The sequence below is a fragment of the Notechis scutatus genome, chromosome 2, assembly GCF_049901735.1.
Source record: "Notechis scutatus isolate UNSWTSFEM ecotype Mainland chromosome 2, rNotScu1.2, whole genome shotgun sequence".
In the NCBI taxonomy this organism is placed as follows: Eukaryota; Metazoa; Chordata; class Lepidosauria; order Squamata; family Elapidae; genus Notechis; species Notechis scutatus.
The window spans coordinates 50,776,930-50,793,858 of NC_142010.1; the positions used below are offsets into that span (position 1 = coordinate 50,776,930).

The 16,929-nt window shown below is 37.2% G+C and overlaps 1 protein-coding gene across 1 annotated transcript in view; it reads left to right on the forward strand.

The window, feature by feature from the left end:
• The window catches only part of PODXL2 (podocalyxin like 2), a 48,725-nt gene that overhangs the window by 14,721 nt on the left and 17,075 nt on the right, over window positions 1-16,929 (forward strand). Inside the window, exon 2 of the mRNA XM_087954691.1 lies at window positions 4,642-4,932. Within this exon, the coding sequence (XP_087810817.1) occupies window positions 4,642-4,932 (291 nt within the window). The remainder of the gene's footprint in view (window positions 1-4,641; window positions 4,933-16,929) is intronic.

Below are 16,929 nucleotides of genomic sequence, written 5' to 3' on the forward strand. Positions count from 1 at the left end.
GCTGTTGTCGTTAAATGAATCCCTGTAGTTGTTAATGACTTCCCCATGGACTTTGATTGTCAGTAGGTCGCAAAAGGGGATCACGTGATCCCCAGAACACTGCAGCTATCATAAATGCATCCCGGTGGCCAAGCATCCAAATTTTTACCCCATAAAAATGTTTACTGACTGCAGGGATGCTGCAACGGACATAAGTGTGGAAAATGGTCATAGATCCCTTTATTCAGTGCTGTTGTAACTTTGAATGATCACTAAATGAATGGTTGTAAATCAAGGACTTCCCAAAACCCTTTTTTTAAAAAAAAACTCCCTGGGTTGTTTCTTTTTGCTTTCTTCGACGGTAAGCCTAGGAAGCCAATAATCGTTATGAAGTACTGGCCAGTTAAACCCTGCTTTTCAGGCTGCTCTCGTGCTCAGCATAAAGCGTTTATGCTTGATGGTGCAAAGGGCTTTTCAAAGGAGTTGTACTGCTCGCATAGCATTTCTAGACTCTGACTATAAATCTTACGGCATTCCTTCTGCAGATTTTTAATCAACCTCTGCCGATTCTCTTGTCCCCTCAGGCATTTGATAGATTCCTGGGTTGAGCTTCCCTGCCCTCAGCTAGTCCAGCTCCTGATATGACTCCAGTCTTAAGTCTCCTGACTTGATCCATCTGACAGGTGGTTCCTTCAGACAGACCTCCTTTTTGGCTCCACAGCCAGGCTAGTATTTCCTTGGGAGTTTTGTTCTTTGCTCTCTTACTATTTCCTTGCTTGGGCGATACCCTTGCATCTGCCATCCTCTTAGAACCAGCTCTCCCCCCCCCCTCACAGCTGTTAGCCCGAGGAACAAGCCTCCCTTTCTTTGATATCCCTCCTCAGTAAGGGACATGCTACAGTCCTCCTGCTGTAATCTCCTTGCCTCCATTGGTGGAATTTTGATTTCCTCTCTATTCCCCAATTCTTATTTCGCAAGAGGGAACTGACCTCGCCTGCACCCACTTTCCCAGCTGAATTCTATGAGCCGTTTCCACAATTACTAAAGCAATAATAAAGTTTCCTTGTCAAAATCTTGCTATGATTTCTAAATAGATGAAAGGCAGTTAAAATCACATATGTACTCCTTTCCCATAACATCCTTTGTGAGGAGCTTGAGTTGTGCGGCTAAATTGTTATTATCAGATTCTGACGTTTTTGGAATAGTTAGATACATGCATTTGTATTTTGCTTTATTTCATCTTACCTGCCCCATGCTCCAGTTTAGACTCAAAGACTTTTGCTTTTCACAATTATACATATTTTTCTCTGACCCCAACCTTCCCCATGTCTTGTAATACCTAGAGATAAATCTATATTTGAATTAAACCCCAGATTGAAACCTGTGCTTGAAAGTACTCAGTCCTTCCACAATCATTCCCTTTTATATTTTCATTAGTGTAATTTTATCTTAGCAAGATACAGTAGTAGTCTGCTTGGTAAATAGGATCATGCATCTTAAGGAGTTTAAACTAGGTAGACAGTTCAGTATTAAATCAGGATAAATAAACTGCTGAGACCTGATCTCCTGCACTAATGGGATTAGTTTTCCTGAAGGCCAAGTTCATCACAAGCGTCTGGGGTTTAATTCAACTTTAGACCTTTCTATAAGGCATGCATAGAGAATAAAGGAGTAACAAATAGATCTGAAGTGGTCCCTGGGAATCTATTTAAATGTAAACAGAGTAAATGAGTAAATGTAAACAGAGTAAATATAAACAGAAATTCTTGAGGTCAAGTCTGCAATTTGTTCCTTCATGTAATCATGTTTCTAAAGAAGGTTTTGAGATGCTAATGATCATAATATAATAATTAATAGAATAAAACTATGCAAAACTTTTCTAAACTTACAGCCAGAAGATTCATAAGCCTTTCCTACTACTTCTTGACCTAACATTGCAATTCTCAATACGTTGATAAGCCTTTCCCACTACTTCTTGACCTAGTATTGCAATTCTCAATATGTTTGTCAAGAAGTCAACTTTATCAGACTCAACAGAACTATGTTAGGAGTAAAACATATTCAGTACTTCACTAAAAATAGAACTAATCTGATATAAATCAATTCTGATTAGAATAGAAAATAGAGAATCACTGTTTTTCCTCCAGTTCAAGAAAACTATTCTACTTCATGTGGTAAAGGTATAGATTGTAAAAAGTTGAATTCTGCTGCTAGCTTCCTAGGAACTTAGATTGGAATTAATATTTAATTGCTGGTTTGTTACGTTTACTGTATATTCCACCACAATAACTCTTGGTGGTTTGTATTTAAAATGGTAATACTTTGAAAAGAATGGGAAGACTGATAATTTCCCCATGTATATTATTTACCATATAAATATACGCATCAAGGGTCTAAGATTTGTCTTAGGTCTGCTCCATGTCTGCATATGGCAACTTTTTTTCTTATTGTGTATGAACAGTAATAGAATTTAATTTGTTGTGCTTAACAATGACTCATGTTGGCATCTCATGAAACTATGCAATAGAACTGAGTAATAATGAACCAACATATGTGTCTTCATCAAATGGCAGTTGCTGGAGGATCTAAAGCCAAGCAGGGTCATTCCTGATTTGTATTTGCATAGGATACCCCCTGAGAACCCAAGGTTGTAGGCTGGCCCTGGAAGCTGAGCAAACATTTGGGAAGTCAGGAACAGCCAGGTACTTTTGTACAACTGTCCAGAAAACTAAGCAGATGTCTGTGGTGTCCCTAAGACCTGAGCTTAACCCGTGTCTTCCAGACAGGTTAGATACTAGTATCAATACTAGAATAATATAAGTAAGTAGCTCCGGGGATCGTCCTTCCCATGGCTAAAGTCCAATTATATGAGCATTGTATAACTACTTATTGCTGCTTGGGTCCACTGCACTCCATTTTTACTTGAAGGTCATTGGAACTGACTACTGGAGTTACTGAATTTGAAAATCAAAGGATCCCAGCATCGTCATACTGAGGTGCTAATAATAGCAGAGTGACAGCTGCTATGTGAGGATAAAAACAATCCTAGACACAGTTCTGTCACACACACACCCTTTTTTTTTCTTTTTGTAGCTTCCTTGCAAACCAAGCAAGAGGTGTACTGAAGCAAAATCTAATCTGATCTGCAAAGATACAGATTCTATAACCAAGCATATTTGGAAATGTTTTGATCTGAGTGCCTGACTGATTCAGCCATGTGCAAATAACACTTGATGAAGTGTGCTATCCACTGGGATGCCGAGAGATGTCTTGGTCGGCTGCTTTATTCTGCAGTGATTTTTCTTTCAGGGTTGCTTGCCTCTGTCATCCTTCTGCTTTCGCAAGCCTTTGCTTTGTCTAAGCTATTCTCTTTCTGGCTAATTTTGTTTTATTGATCTAAGATGAGATATATGATTGGGGTGGGAGGAAAAGAAGCAGAACATGGAGCATAAAGGTTTCCAAAAATCATATTGAGTCAGTTGTGGAAACTCTTTTCCAAATAAACATTAGATAAATGAACATCTTACTATTCCGGTGTCCAGAATTACTGCACACCTGATTCTTTTATTGATTCTTTTTCTATTTCCATACTGACTAACACGTACAGCTAAATCTAGTCCAAAGATTGCTCTGGTTACCAATACCCCTGTTGATTTAATTTTTTTAAAGGAGAATTTATTTAGCAAAACAAAATATAGGGTTTTAAGATATTGGATAACAATGCTGTGTCTAATGAGTCAGGCTGTAATTCCTAGTGTTGCATAGTATACACCATCCATTATCTATCTGACTCAGCCTGCAAAGAGAGTTACATGCATTCTTTATCTATGGAAACTTGGCCTTTCAAGTCGAGAAAAATGCTTTCAAGGATGGCTCTTTTACAGTGAATTACAGTCTTAAATTAATGAAAGGTCTGTCTGTAGAATATTTGGAAATAGTAATGAATGGCAGACTGTTCACTGACAGTGTAATAATTAAGGATGATCTTGAAAAGAAAAACTGGGTTTTAGAAGTTGCACTGATATAGTGACTAAACATACTGACTTTCCTATCAACATAGGAAAACGTTAGTCTCAGAAAAAAGTATCTAGACTTACAAGAATGAATCTTTGAAATTAAGTCTACAGTAACATGGCCCTTTTAAGGAGCAATGTGACTATGACTTAGATATTGTTTAATTTTCCATGTTCGATGGGAATTAGAAAGATACAAATATCATCATAAATACTTCTGAATGTACGTAGTTACATCCATGCATACAGCCAGAAACTCATGCAACTATGGGTAGCATTTTAATATTTCTTTGAAACCTTTTGAGGGCAAATGGACATTTCAGTGCACACATATACAGGGTTGCCTGAGTTTGTGCATTGTTTAAAGCTCTTCAAATTGATTCCATGGTATATTATTTTTTTTCTCAGCTGTAAATACAATATAATTTTTCCACTTGAGAATGACTTTTCCCCAGACAGCATATCCACCATCGTTATTGTGCAATTACCTTGGGAACATAGAATATAAAAATAATTTTTTAAAAAGTTTTCCAAAGCCTGATATTTTATAGCTTCTACATGAGGCTGTTTTTGAGGCCCAACAATGCTTCCCCTCCCCCCTTTCTAGGTTCACACAAGCTTAAAACTGATGTGGTTCTTTTTTTAACAGGTTGCCTGTGCATTTCTCTAGCTATGTCAGAAGATTCTGGGACCGAAGGTCTGAGCTCAACATCTTTGGCAGACTTCATAAAAATGTCCCACTTTAAGTCTCTGGATTCCAGTGAACAGACCAACCTAGAATTATCGGAGTCCGATTTTGGTCCCGGTGCCCTGCAAGCCTCACCTGGTTCAGGCTTTTTCAGTGAGGAAAAGGAAGACTCCAAGGTCCTCCAGTCTCAGTATTTATGGGAAGAAGGTGGAGACAGCAATGATTCCAGTGTGTACATGGGGCCGGCAGCAGGTAACCATCTTTTCACTATTTTCTTCTAAGTTTGGTTAGACTTTTTTGTTTTTTATTTTGGGTTAAAAAAGTGGAGCTTGGGTTTTTCAAACCTCTTTTCCAAATCATGTATTTTTAGGGGGAAATTAATTTAGACGTTTCAGGTGGGATGTTTTTAACCTTGTCATCATGGTGCAAAAGATTATGGTATTGAAATAATGGCATGGTAATAATAATGGTCACCTAATGATGTCACCTAAAAATAATTGCCCCCTAATGAGAAGGAAGGACTCACTGGAGAAGAGCCTAATGCTGGGAAAGATTGAGGGCAATAGAAGAATGGGATGACAGAGAATGAGGTGGTTGGATGGAGTCACTGAAGCAGTCAGCGTGAGCTTAAATGGACTCTGGAGGATGGTAGAGGACAGGAAAGCCTGGAAGAATGTTGTCCATGGTCATGAGTCAGATACGACTTCTCAACTAACAACAACAACAACAATAATGGTATTGGAAGCCTCTGAGAAGTAAGTAGAGTCACCCAAGTTGCATTCCCCAACTTTCTGTTAGAAAGGATCATCTCACATGGTAACCAAATCTTCCCGTTGAAAGTCCCGTTTCAGTGCAATTTTCAGGTGTAAATTTTGATGGAAATGAATCTAAACCTCCATTTCATTTAAGAATGCTTGGGGTTGATCAGTTTTCAAGTGGGACACTGTCTAGGAAAGTTATTTTAGGTACAGTTTTGCAGTTATTATGTAGATCTTCTGGGTATAATTATGGTTTTCTCAGGAGTGGTCTCATTATGAATTACGTTACTGGGTTTGAGAGTGTTCCTTCTTGTAAAGAGGAATTTATAATTAAATCCAGCTGACCTTCTTGTTGTAATAAACCCTTAGGAGCAAGTGTTGAACAGATGCCTATGCATATCATCAAACCTTATAGAATAAAATTCATTCAAAAGAATCCAAACCAAGTGTTCTCTGCACAGAACAACTGATCCAATAAAGCTGCAGAATCTAATTATAAATGCTTAGAATGTTTTTCCCCCTCCAAATTTTGTGCAAACACAGCATAGTGATCTACTGAGGATTCTGCTAAATCACCTGTTTGACTAGACCCCCAAGAAATCTAAACCACTTGGAAAAACTATGCTGGGTAATATGGTAATTTAGGATGACACAGTGAGAAAGATGAACTGTGGGGGCTTTTTCCCCCTCCATTGTCAGCCCTGAATTGGCTGATAATGAACTTTTGTTAGGATTAAATTACCTCCACCTGTGTTTAAGTCAGCACCCATCTTTCTTCATTGGTCTCAATTTGAATAATGATCAGAAAGTTGAATGTTCTCTGCAAGGTGGGCAGTGATGAACAGGAGCCATCATGTTAGCCCTTTTTGCATTTAAAATGATCTGAATTTCTACTGGACTGTCCTTCTCCTGAAGACTATTTGACAGATTTTCGCAATAGTTCCTGTCTTACCTCTCTAGAGAAAAACCACTTATGCAAGTTTAAATCAAAATTAAAGAGCAAAAACCAAAAAAAGTAGGCAGCTATTCGTGTCAGGCTGGTAAGAAGTTGGGAAAGATCTGTATTTGTCCTGTGAAATCCTAAGCTATTTTAACCAGGCCAGTTTTGGCCTGTATGTTGAAGTCTCCCAGAACCAGCATTTAGGGATCTTCAGCTATAGAGTGTTGCCATCAATTCAGGTAGGAATAACAAATTGAGCAAGACACTTTGAGAATTCCAAACAAGTTGTCCTGAGTACTTATTATGGGCTACAAGTGGAGAGAAAATGAATTCCTGTAGACTTCAGCAATTCTCTCTCCCCAATCTCTAGATGTGTCTCAATGCCAAATCGAGCGTATCTCATTTTCAGTGCATACTAATAGGTATAATAAAGTTATCTGCATGGGCATAGATAAATCAACTTATAGTATGCAGCCCATTTTTTTTTGGAATAAAGAATGCTTTGGAAAAAAATTGTAACCAGAAAACAATTTTTAAAAAACATTGATAAAAAGAAGACAATAGTGATATAACCACAGTGTCATGATGATGCCTTCTAAGAAATGAATGTATGAATGAAACATGGCAGTTGTATATCAAGTGCCAAACAATATAAATAATCTTAACATGGAAAGAATTTGGGCACTAGAGTTTTGAAAGAACATGGGATAATTTTGTTGCATCAGTCCAGCGTTTGTTATTCAAAATGTCCTACTAGATGATTCTGTTCATAAGCAGGACATGGAGATGTAATTCTTTTCCACCACTTTGGCCCTGGATGCTACTCCCAACTCAGAGGTAACAAGGCATTTTTAGAATTAATGGCCCTTGACTGACTTCTCCTTTGTCAATTCATTTAATCCTCTTTTAAAGCCATCATCATATTTTTTGACAATAAATTGCACACGTTAATAAATCACTGAGGACAAAAGAGTTACTTAAGGGAAGTAAAGCTGTGAAAGCCATTTCATTATCATTGACATTTGAAGGGAGAGGCATTGTTGCCTATATATTAATTAAATTAAGTGGTCATTTATAACTGATGATTAATCAAGGGACTGAGTAAATTCACTCTAGGTTCACTTACCTTGAGTTGAGCATAGTCTTGAATGAAATTACTTGAACAAAATTTATCTTGTTCAATGAAGTTAACTCTTGAATGAGTGAGCAGCCTTCAAGCCCTCTTAAAATGTTCTTTTACACAAAACAAAATAATAAATTAAAATTTTGCCCAGCAATATTTACATGATATATATACTGCTTGTGCTTTTGAAGATAAGTTATTACACATCCAATGGATCATTAAACCCTTCTTTAAGGACTACAAGATTACATCTTCAATTAATTTAATCTAGTAATCTTATTTAATCTATTGATTGAGTAAACAAAATAAAATAACCAGGATAAATTAATTGATATTAAGTAGAATACAGTTTAATTGTTTGTTTGTTTGTTTGTTTATAATGATCTTGAAAAGTAATCTTTCTTTTTTCATTCACAGAAAGAATCATTTTTTCAACTATTATTCTTCTGACTATATTATTAAATACATATTCCCTTATAATCAGACTCCAAGGTGACTGGAGTCCAGTTACATTTCTTTATTTATAGCATTATGCTCCAAAGATAGCTGCAGTTTGAAGAGAATATTTGCTTTGTTTTTGCCTGATTTTCCCTTTTGGTTTTATATAATTATTTTTATATAAACATAATCAGTAGCTGGGATGTATGGTACTGTTCTTGGGCTTCTAAGAGTAGGATAGTCTTCTCTCAAAAAGATTCTTGACTGAAATCTCCAGCCAGTCTTACATCTTGGAAGGCTGGTAAGTAACACAGAATACTACTGACATAGCTGTCAATGTTCCAACTGACGAACCCAACCAAAGCAAGCACACTCAAAACCTTCCAATCTCTGAATGCAAAACTTTATTGAGTACATTATTTTGGCACTGCTGAAGGCAAAACCAGCTCTACCTAATTCCCATACAAACCCACATAGTGACAGTATAGATTTGTCTCTCCCCACTATTAGTGCAGGTCACATTTTCCAGTGAAGTGTCATTATATTGTTATGAGAAAAAATCTCTGGTCTTGGTGAACACCTCCCAGAGTGTCCTTGGCTCTCACAGCTCATCTTCTTGAAGTCTGGAGCCTGCATTCCATCTCACCCTTCCCTCCCCTCTTGGTTCTTTGGCAACCTTAGAAGCAATAATGGTTGCAATTAGCATAAGCACGCTTCGAACTTGACAGTAGTTTTTCAATTTCAGTCTTTCTAATATACTGTACTATTTTTTAAAAAAACTGCCATACATCTTTTTTTCCCCTTGGAATGTATTGCTGCTTCAGAATTTAGTAAAGACTTAAAAAAAAAAAAAATCACCTTTTCCAATGTTCTTTTTATTCACAGAAACCATACTCTCTTTTTCTGGTTCTCCAGGGATGGAGAGAATAAAACATTAAAGTCAATATGGTTGCCCCAATGGTCACATGAGTGACCCCTCACTTTTTACATGCAACACACATAAAAAAGGCACAGAGTTTCTGTCTTATAGTTCAACCACCATTATAACTTTTCTGCTCCTCCCCCAGACACCTCTTCTATTTCTCAGTATAATTTGTAATCTCTTTTGCAAGAATAGAGGAAACAATAAGTTATGAATTTTAGCTTAATAAGGAAAATTATGAACAATACTGTTCTCCATTTCCTCCCACTTATCCTTACCTTTACCTAAGCAGAAAAAGAGGCTTGGTTGAAGAGTTTAGACTGATGTTCAAATATGAGATGATATATAGGTTGTAGAAATTGAATGAATGAATAAAATAAATAAAAATATAAATATGTACATAGTACATACATACATACATACATACATACATACATACATACATACATACCAGAGGTGGTATTCAGCAGGTTCTGACCAGTTCTGGAGAACCAGTAGCAGAAATTTTGAGTAGTTCGGAGAACCGGTAGCGGCAATTTTGAGCAGTTTGGAATACCACCTCTGATTGGCCCCGCCCCTTCTATTCTCCACCTCCCGAGTCCCAGCTGATTGGCTGGATCTTCTTTTGTTGCCCTGCACAGAACGGAGCTGGAAAGCAGGTTAGTGGGGTGGGAAGGAAATGGGGATTTTACAGTATCCTTCCCCCTGCCATGCCCACCAAGCCAACCCCACAGAACCAGTAGTAAAGAAATTTGAATCCCACCAGTGATACATACATACATACATGCATGCATGCATACATACATACCAGTTTCATAGTCACTATTAAGCATTAGCTGCCAGGCTTCCCATTGAGCTATGCAATAAATTACAAATCTCTGGATAAATATTAATTCAGGTCTTGGTTATACTTGGCAGAGAATTTCTGAATATGACTTGGCAAGTTTAGGATTTTTATTGCAAGAAGAATGAAGCCCTAAAAAGAGTTGACTGCCTGCTGCTCTGCAAAGCAGTCAGTCTTTATATACCTATGCTCCAATGTTTAGACTCTTAAATTTCTTTCTCCTACTTTTCCATGTCAAAGGATACTTGGCCATAGTAGTACTGGTTCTCCATAGACTAGAAGTCATTGATTCCTACTTCACCAGTTTTGGCTGTTAAAAAAGAGCTGAAGCAATAATAGGATCCTAATTTGTTTATATGCCTGAAACGTGTTATGCTTTCTTGCTACTTTACCTTTGTTTGGTTATTTTACCAGTTTGCACAAAGGAAAGAAGAAAATGGTAATAAAATGGCTACCTTTATATACACACGATTCATCCATATTGTTGTTCAAAAATCTGATGTAATTGTGACCTATGGTGTTAAGCAGGCACGTTTGAGAAGCCCACTGAGTGTGTTGGACAGAGGTGAGCATATTCAAGGTTTCCTTTATCAGATTATCCTGCCCAATCTTGTCCTGATTTTCAGTCCAGGCAACATGAGAAGGTGACCTTCTGTCTTGCTGTCCTACCTGCTGCCTTCTTTGCTTCCATTTCATCTCAGTTGGTACCTGTCCAGCCTGGTTCTAGTCTGGCACTAGAAAGCGATATGTGTTCAAATGAAAGCAATACATCTATGAAGATTTCAGTCTGGGAGAATTGAATCCCCGCTGGTATTCAGTCCTCAACTTATGGCCACAATTGAACCCAAAATTTATGTTGCTAAGTGAGACAGTTCTTAAGTGAATTTCCCCCCATTTTATGACCTTCCTTGCCACCGTTAAGTGAATCCACTGCAATTGTTAAGCTAGTAACATAGTTGTTAAGTGAATCTGGCTTCATCATTGCCTTTGCATACATACATATAGATATCACACTGGAGTAGGTTGGGGGTAAGAATGTGCAGGTTGTACAACCATTATCTTCCCTAAAAAAGCTTTTAATGTATTGCAATCATGCATGTTTGACACCTCTAAATCTTCTGTGCCTGTTTTTCCTTTGATTAAACTCAGCTATCTTCTTCCTATTAGAAATATAAGCCTATACAACATGCCTCTGTTGGCTTTAGAAATAGTTAATACAAAAACTATAGCATCGTAGCAAAGCTATAGGGTTAGTAGGTAGTTGCATCAAACCCTCCTCGCTCTTGTCTAGGTTTACACATCCCATTAAAGTATAGGCAAGCAATCTGGTGGCCTCCAATTGTTTAGACTAACATTCCTACAGTCTTTTTCCATGGATCACTCTAAGGAGACGAGGGAAGTTGAAGTCCAACATAAACGACTAGATGCATAAAGTGAGCAAAATAAAATGATTTGTTTGGGCTGATGTCTTTAAGAACCTAAACACTGTTTAAAGCCAGGACACTAGAGTAAACTGAACACACCATAATTAAAGCATAGCATGAACCTAACTGTCTCCATTGAAAGCACCTTGGGCAAAAATTGCTTGAAAGTCAATAGATGCAGAAATAAACATTAAACAACCAACTTGATTAGACACTTTTTGATGGAAGACAAGGAGTGTTCTTTGGTCCCAGGTAGACAAGGGAGCCATCATTAAACCAGAGCAAATATTTTCTTAAATAGTTTTCATTTAGAAATTCATGGGGAGGAAAAAGATCTGTATTGGTGTTTTGAGAAACCAACAGTCTGTAATTTGTTCAATTGTGACAGCAGAAATTAAACAGGAAATTACATATGAAACTAATCAGATGAGAGGGAAAGGAAGTACGTTCCTTTTTAGACTTATTCATAAACTTTCAAACCACAATTTGGAATAGAAGAAGCACTTTATCTGAGTTAAGTCTATTTCTCAGTGACATTTCACTTTCTTAATTAATGCAACTTAGTGAATTATTCAATAGATTTCTTTTTAAAAATTTATTAGAAACCCGCTGCTTATCATCTTACAGTGAATGAAAAGTGGCTCTAAATGAGAAACTTCAACTGGGCTTTTGTAAGCACATAACTTATGTACTATTATTACAGTAATCAATTCATGACTTCCAGCACACCAGACATATGAGTAGCTTTTCATTGTCCTGGAAGGGGTTGGATGAAAAATAACTAGATTATTTAACATAAATGCTTTTGTGTGTGTGTGTGTTAACCCTAGACTGATATTCTATCTAGGCCAATAGAGTTTAAAAAGTAGTTTGCGCTGCAGTAACCTAGAACTGGGGCTAAAGGGGTTATACAAATTCAAAATAAGAGAATAATGGAAAAAAAATACAAATTGAAAATATAAACCGGCTCTTTATAAAAAAATGTATATAGTGGCTTTAAGTGAGGTCCAGAAAGTGAAGTCTTAGATGTACTATTAGCCAATGGTGGAAAAGACTCAGCTTCACCTCTCTATATATCCAAGTGAAATTCTCATGCAAAATAAAACTGGAACACTGAGGAAGAGATGAACTAAGTTTTCTGGCTTGGGCACTGGGATAGATTGTTATAAACAATTGGATGCGGGAAAGCATATCTTTGCTTTGTCTGGCAAAACTCTGCACTCTTCCCCTTATTCCCATCCTCAAGGTCTTCTCGTCTGTCAGGTATAAGCTTTTGCAACCAACTGGGTTATTCTGCCTTTTGCTGAATCACCCATTGAAAGGAGAGATGTGTCATCAAGCCTTGAATTTCAGAAACCACATGTGAAAGCAGGCTGTCTTGTGTAATTGAGGTGTGCACTAAATTCACTGACAGGAAAATTTAAATGTTTCCATGGGGGTTGTAGAATGCTTCCAAATACTGGATACTTCTGTTGGTGGATATTTCTATTATGTTAGACCTAAGTGTTGCAGGTATATATGAAAATGGGACATCTGTCCTTCGTATGAGAATTATCTTGCTTTGATAATTGCAATGAATCAAGTCTGTGCTGGACTAAAGATAAGAAAGCTAAGAGAAGCAGAGGTTGCATGTAAAAATGTATTTGTCTGCATTTGTCTGGAACACTGCAATAATTCCACTATAATGGTGACACTAATAGCAATAGCACTTAGACTTATATACTGCTTCACAGTGCTTTTACAGCCCTCTCTAAGCGGTTTTACAGAGTCAGCCTATTGCCCCCAACAATCTGGGTCTTCATTTTACCCACCTCGGAAGGATGGAAGGCTGAGCCAACCTTGAGGCTGGTGAGATTTGAACTGCCAAATTGCAGTCAGCCAGCAGTCAGCAGAAGGAGCCTGCAGTACTGGATTCTAACCACTGCACCACCACAGCTCTACATCTAATACTGATGTAAACCATAGGAATTAGTAATTCTATAAGTATAATCACTCCAGTCATTCAATAAATCAGTTTGCTTGTTGGAAGCTGGCTGAATAGATGATTACATGATTCCTGGATGTTGCAAACCATCGTAAATACACGTCAGTTGCAAAGACCCAAAATTTGGGAATCCTGCAAAGGTTGCAAGTGCAATGGCCGGTCGTAAATAATTTTTAATGTGCCATTTTAACTTTGATCACTAAACAAATGGCTGTAAGTTGAGGACTACCCTGTATTCTTATATCTGAATGACAAAATAACAGAAAGCTGTTCCTCCCTCATAGCCTGACTCTGACAGATTCAGCTTTCAAGAGTTATGCTAATGTTTGTTCTGTGCCTGATCCTGGACTATAAAAAAAAATTACAAAAAGGAAAGAGTTGCATGGTTCCATGTAGGTCAGAGTGTGCACTAGTGTGTATTTCTCCTCCTCTGAGTCTTTTGAGTCTTAAGATATTCAGGAAAATATCAAGAGAGAACTATAGAACTGCAGGAATTTTTACTGTATGTGGCTCCGTTCCCATCTTTCTGCATATTCAATACATACCTCACTTTTTATTACTCTGCAATTCCTTAATTTAGGGTAGAATTGGGGCAACTAGATGGAGCTGAGCATTTACTGGCCGGATGATGCCATGTGGAGTTCACAGCAGATATTTTTTTTCTTATCTATACACCTTAAAATCTTTTTGTGTGTGTGAAGAAGCAATAGGCTACTTTTTATAAGAATTGTTTAATGTTACGGTATTACTTTTAGTTTTGCAACTGTTTTATGCACAGATTGACATTAAGTGCACATCTTTTAATCTCATCTTCAGCTACAGCTCAATGAAATTAAGCACTATGGAAAGACAACACTTAAGAAGCTTACCTTCAAGTGGCCCACTGCCCAGCTGCTACTGGTGTGCTCAGGGTTTGCTTGTTTGCCTAGACTTAAACACGCAGCAACTTTTAAAAGAACTCTTTCTCATTTTTTTTTCATACAATCATGAGCCAAGTGCTACCCCTAGGTGAAAGATTTAAGTAAATGTTACCATTCCTAAGAGGATACTTACTGTATTTCATTACATAATTCATGCAGCAAATCCTGTACCAGGACCTACTAATCACTCATTGCTATAAGAAATATTGTCACTTAAAACTAGAATATAAGCACTAACTTCTTGACTGGATTCCACATCTAATACTTGCATTCACTTTTCCTTAATTCCATTCTCTCGTTTCCTTTCAAGCCCATGTTATATGAGAATTCTCTGCAGGAATACGAAGTAACTATTTTATACATTGCCACATCATAAAAGATAGCACAAGTATTTTTTTTCTATCAGACTATGATCATGGGACTGTTTTACACATTATGCTAAAAAGGTTGTGCAACAAATTTAGAGGAAGCCTGAATTCTGAAGGTAATTTAGTACAGAATAATATTTGCATAAGACAGAACAAAAGGCAATGTATTGTATATACAAGAGGGAAGCAAGATGATTTACAAGGATAGAAAAATATGAATAACTCTAATGAATGGTGCTGGTATAAACTAGCTGTACTTCTCTTTAATTTCTGTGGATTACTGTTTTCATTTTTGTGCTCTGCATATTTTTGCTTATCCCAAAATAGAATATTTTATAGATCCTCTCAAGCTTCAAAATGACATCTTGCTGTTGCCACTACTATTGCATCTCAGCTTGCCAACAAACTATAGGGGGGAGGGAGACAGAACATGGGCCAGACATTGAGATGTCAGTGTGAGAACCAAGGATATTTTGGCAGGTGTTTACAAAAGCCAGAAAGACTTTCCCACAACAATATCTGGAGATGGTATTGGACACTGTGACCTGAGCTAATTGCAGTGTGTGTGTGTGTGTGTGTGTAAGAATGTGAAGTTAAGGGGCTTAGCACGAGAAAGATCTAGAACTGGTTTTGCCTTCAAATGTGCCGAAGTGATGTACTCAATAAAGTTTTGCATGGAGAGATTGGACCATCTTGGTGGTGCTTGCTTTGGTTGGATTTGTCAGTTGGAACCTTGACAGATACTGTATTATCCTTGATATAGGTATATCTGTATGCAAAGATGCTAGCTCTAATTTACATAGAGGTTATGCTGACATGTTGCTTGTTGCAGCATAAATAGGCTTTATTAACTATTTTTGAGAGAAGTATCCTCATGGCATTAGTAGCATCTCATTCCTAATCTAGAGTTGTCCTTAATGGTTTTTGGTTTGGGAGATCAGTTTTCTTCCCTTAAGAGAACGCTTACCTTCCAGGCAATCTAGAAATGAGTCTGAGGATGAAGGATCAGGGCATAGTAACTTGCTCAGTTATCAGCTTGGTAATACTGGTGGGGAAATTAGAATGGAATAGAATAGAATAGAATAGAATAGAATAGAATAGAATAGAATAGAATAGAATAGAATAGAATAGAATAGAATAGAATAGAATAGAATTCTTTTATTGGCCAAGTGTGATTGGACACACAAGCAATTTGTCTTGGTGCAAATGCTCTCTGTATACACGCTGCCTACCTATCTAGTTGGTGGGCGCTGTGCCTCCATAGTCATTTGGGCTTTGGCTGTAAGAAAGATTGGACACCTGATTTTTCTCTCTTTGAATTAGAACAACAACTCCCAAGAGACTGATAGACCTAACAGCCAGGTCAACTAGACACTCTTTACTTTAATTTAGTTTAATCATATCTGCGTCCTCTTTATAAGATCTCCACTTTTCACTGGGAAATAAAAAATGTTGCTTTTTGTCTTTTCAAAAGCTAGTTACTAGTCTTCCTGATTAATGTGCTTCCATGGTCTTCTATGGGAGATTAAATAGTTAAGGATTATCATAAACTGTGGTGCCATAAAGACTTATTGTTTGAGATGGGGGTGCCATATACCAAATAAACAACATTTGATATTATGTATAATACTTTCCCCCCTTATATTCAGTGAAGTTGCATAATAATGGCCTAGAATTATTGGCTTTGATTTCAGAGGTGTGACTTCAACATTGTGGCATCAATTCAGTAATGTTAAATTCAGTAAATTTATCTCAATAATAGGGAGATAAATAATGAGAATGCTGCTGAGAGCAGAAATGAAATCAAGTGTCCCACTGTCCTGTTGTCCATTTATTCTAATTTTTTACTTTTCTTAACTGGGCTAGGGAGAGATTCTACCACCCTCCACTTTATACATTCCTATCTGCTTATTGATCCCCCCATGTATTCAAAGATTACTACGTGTGAGAACAATATACAAATATAAAAATCAAGAGGGTGTACCTTTAAGTTTTAGTCACGTCTCTATTTGAGATACCTTTACTCTTAAGAACATGAATACATTAATCTGTGAGGTGAAAAATGGGCTCTGCAGGCTGTTCCATCTGCCCATGCCATGGGGTAACCTGAGATTACACCTATCTACTATGTGAACACTGCATCATTATCAGTTGCACATCAAGAATCAGGCATGCAGTGAATGTAAAATAAATAAATTTCCTTCTACACCAAATACTCAGGTATTCACTGTGCCTACAATCTTTAAAACACATTACTGGTGCTACTGTTGTATGTTTTCTTAGAAAATATAGTTTAGTATTCAAATGAATGGGTAAGTGACATTAGGACTATTAGGAAAAATTGTTCCCTAATAGCATGACTCTTTTTCTGCAGGCTGTATACAACCTATTGTAATCCATAGACTGGGCTCACATCTCACATTGAACCGAGATGTGGTTTGCTTATTTTCCACCCTGTGTGTGTGAATCCAACCACTGTGATTAAAATAGATGTAAAATAGAGCTTATGCTTCGGTAAATTGTGTAAA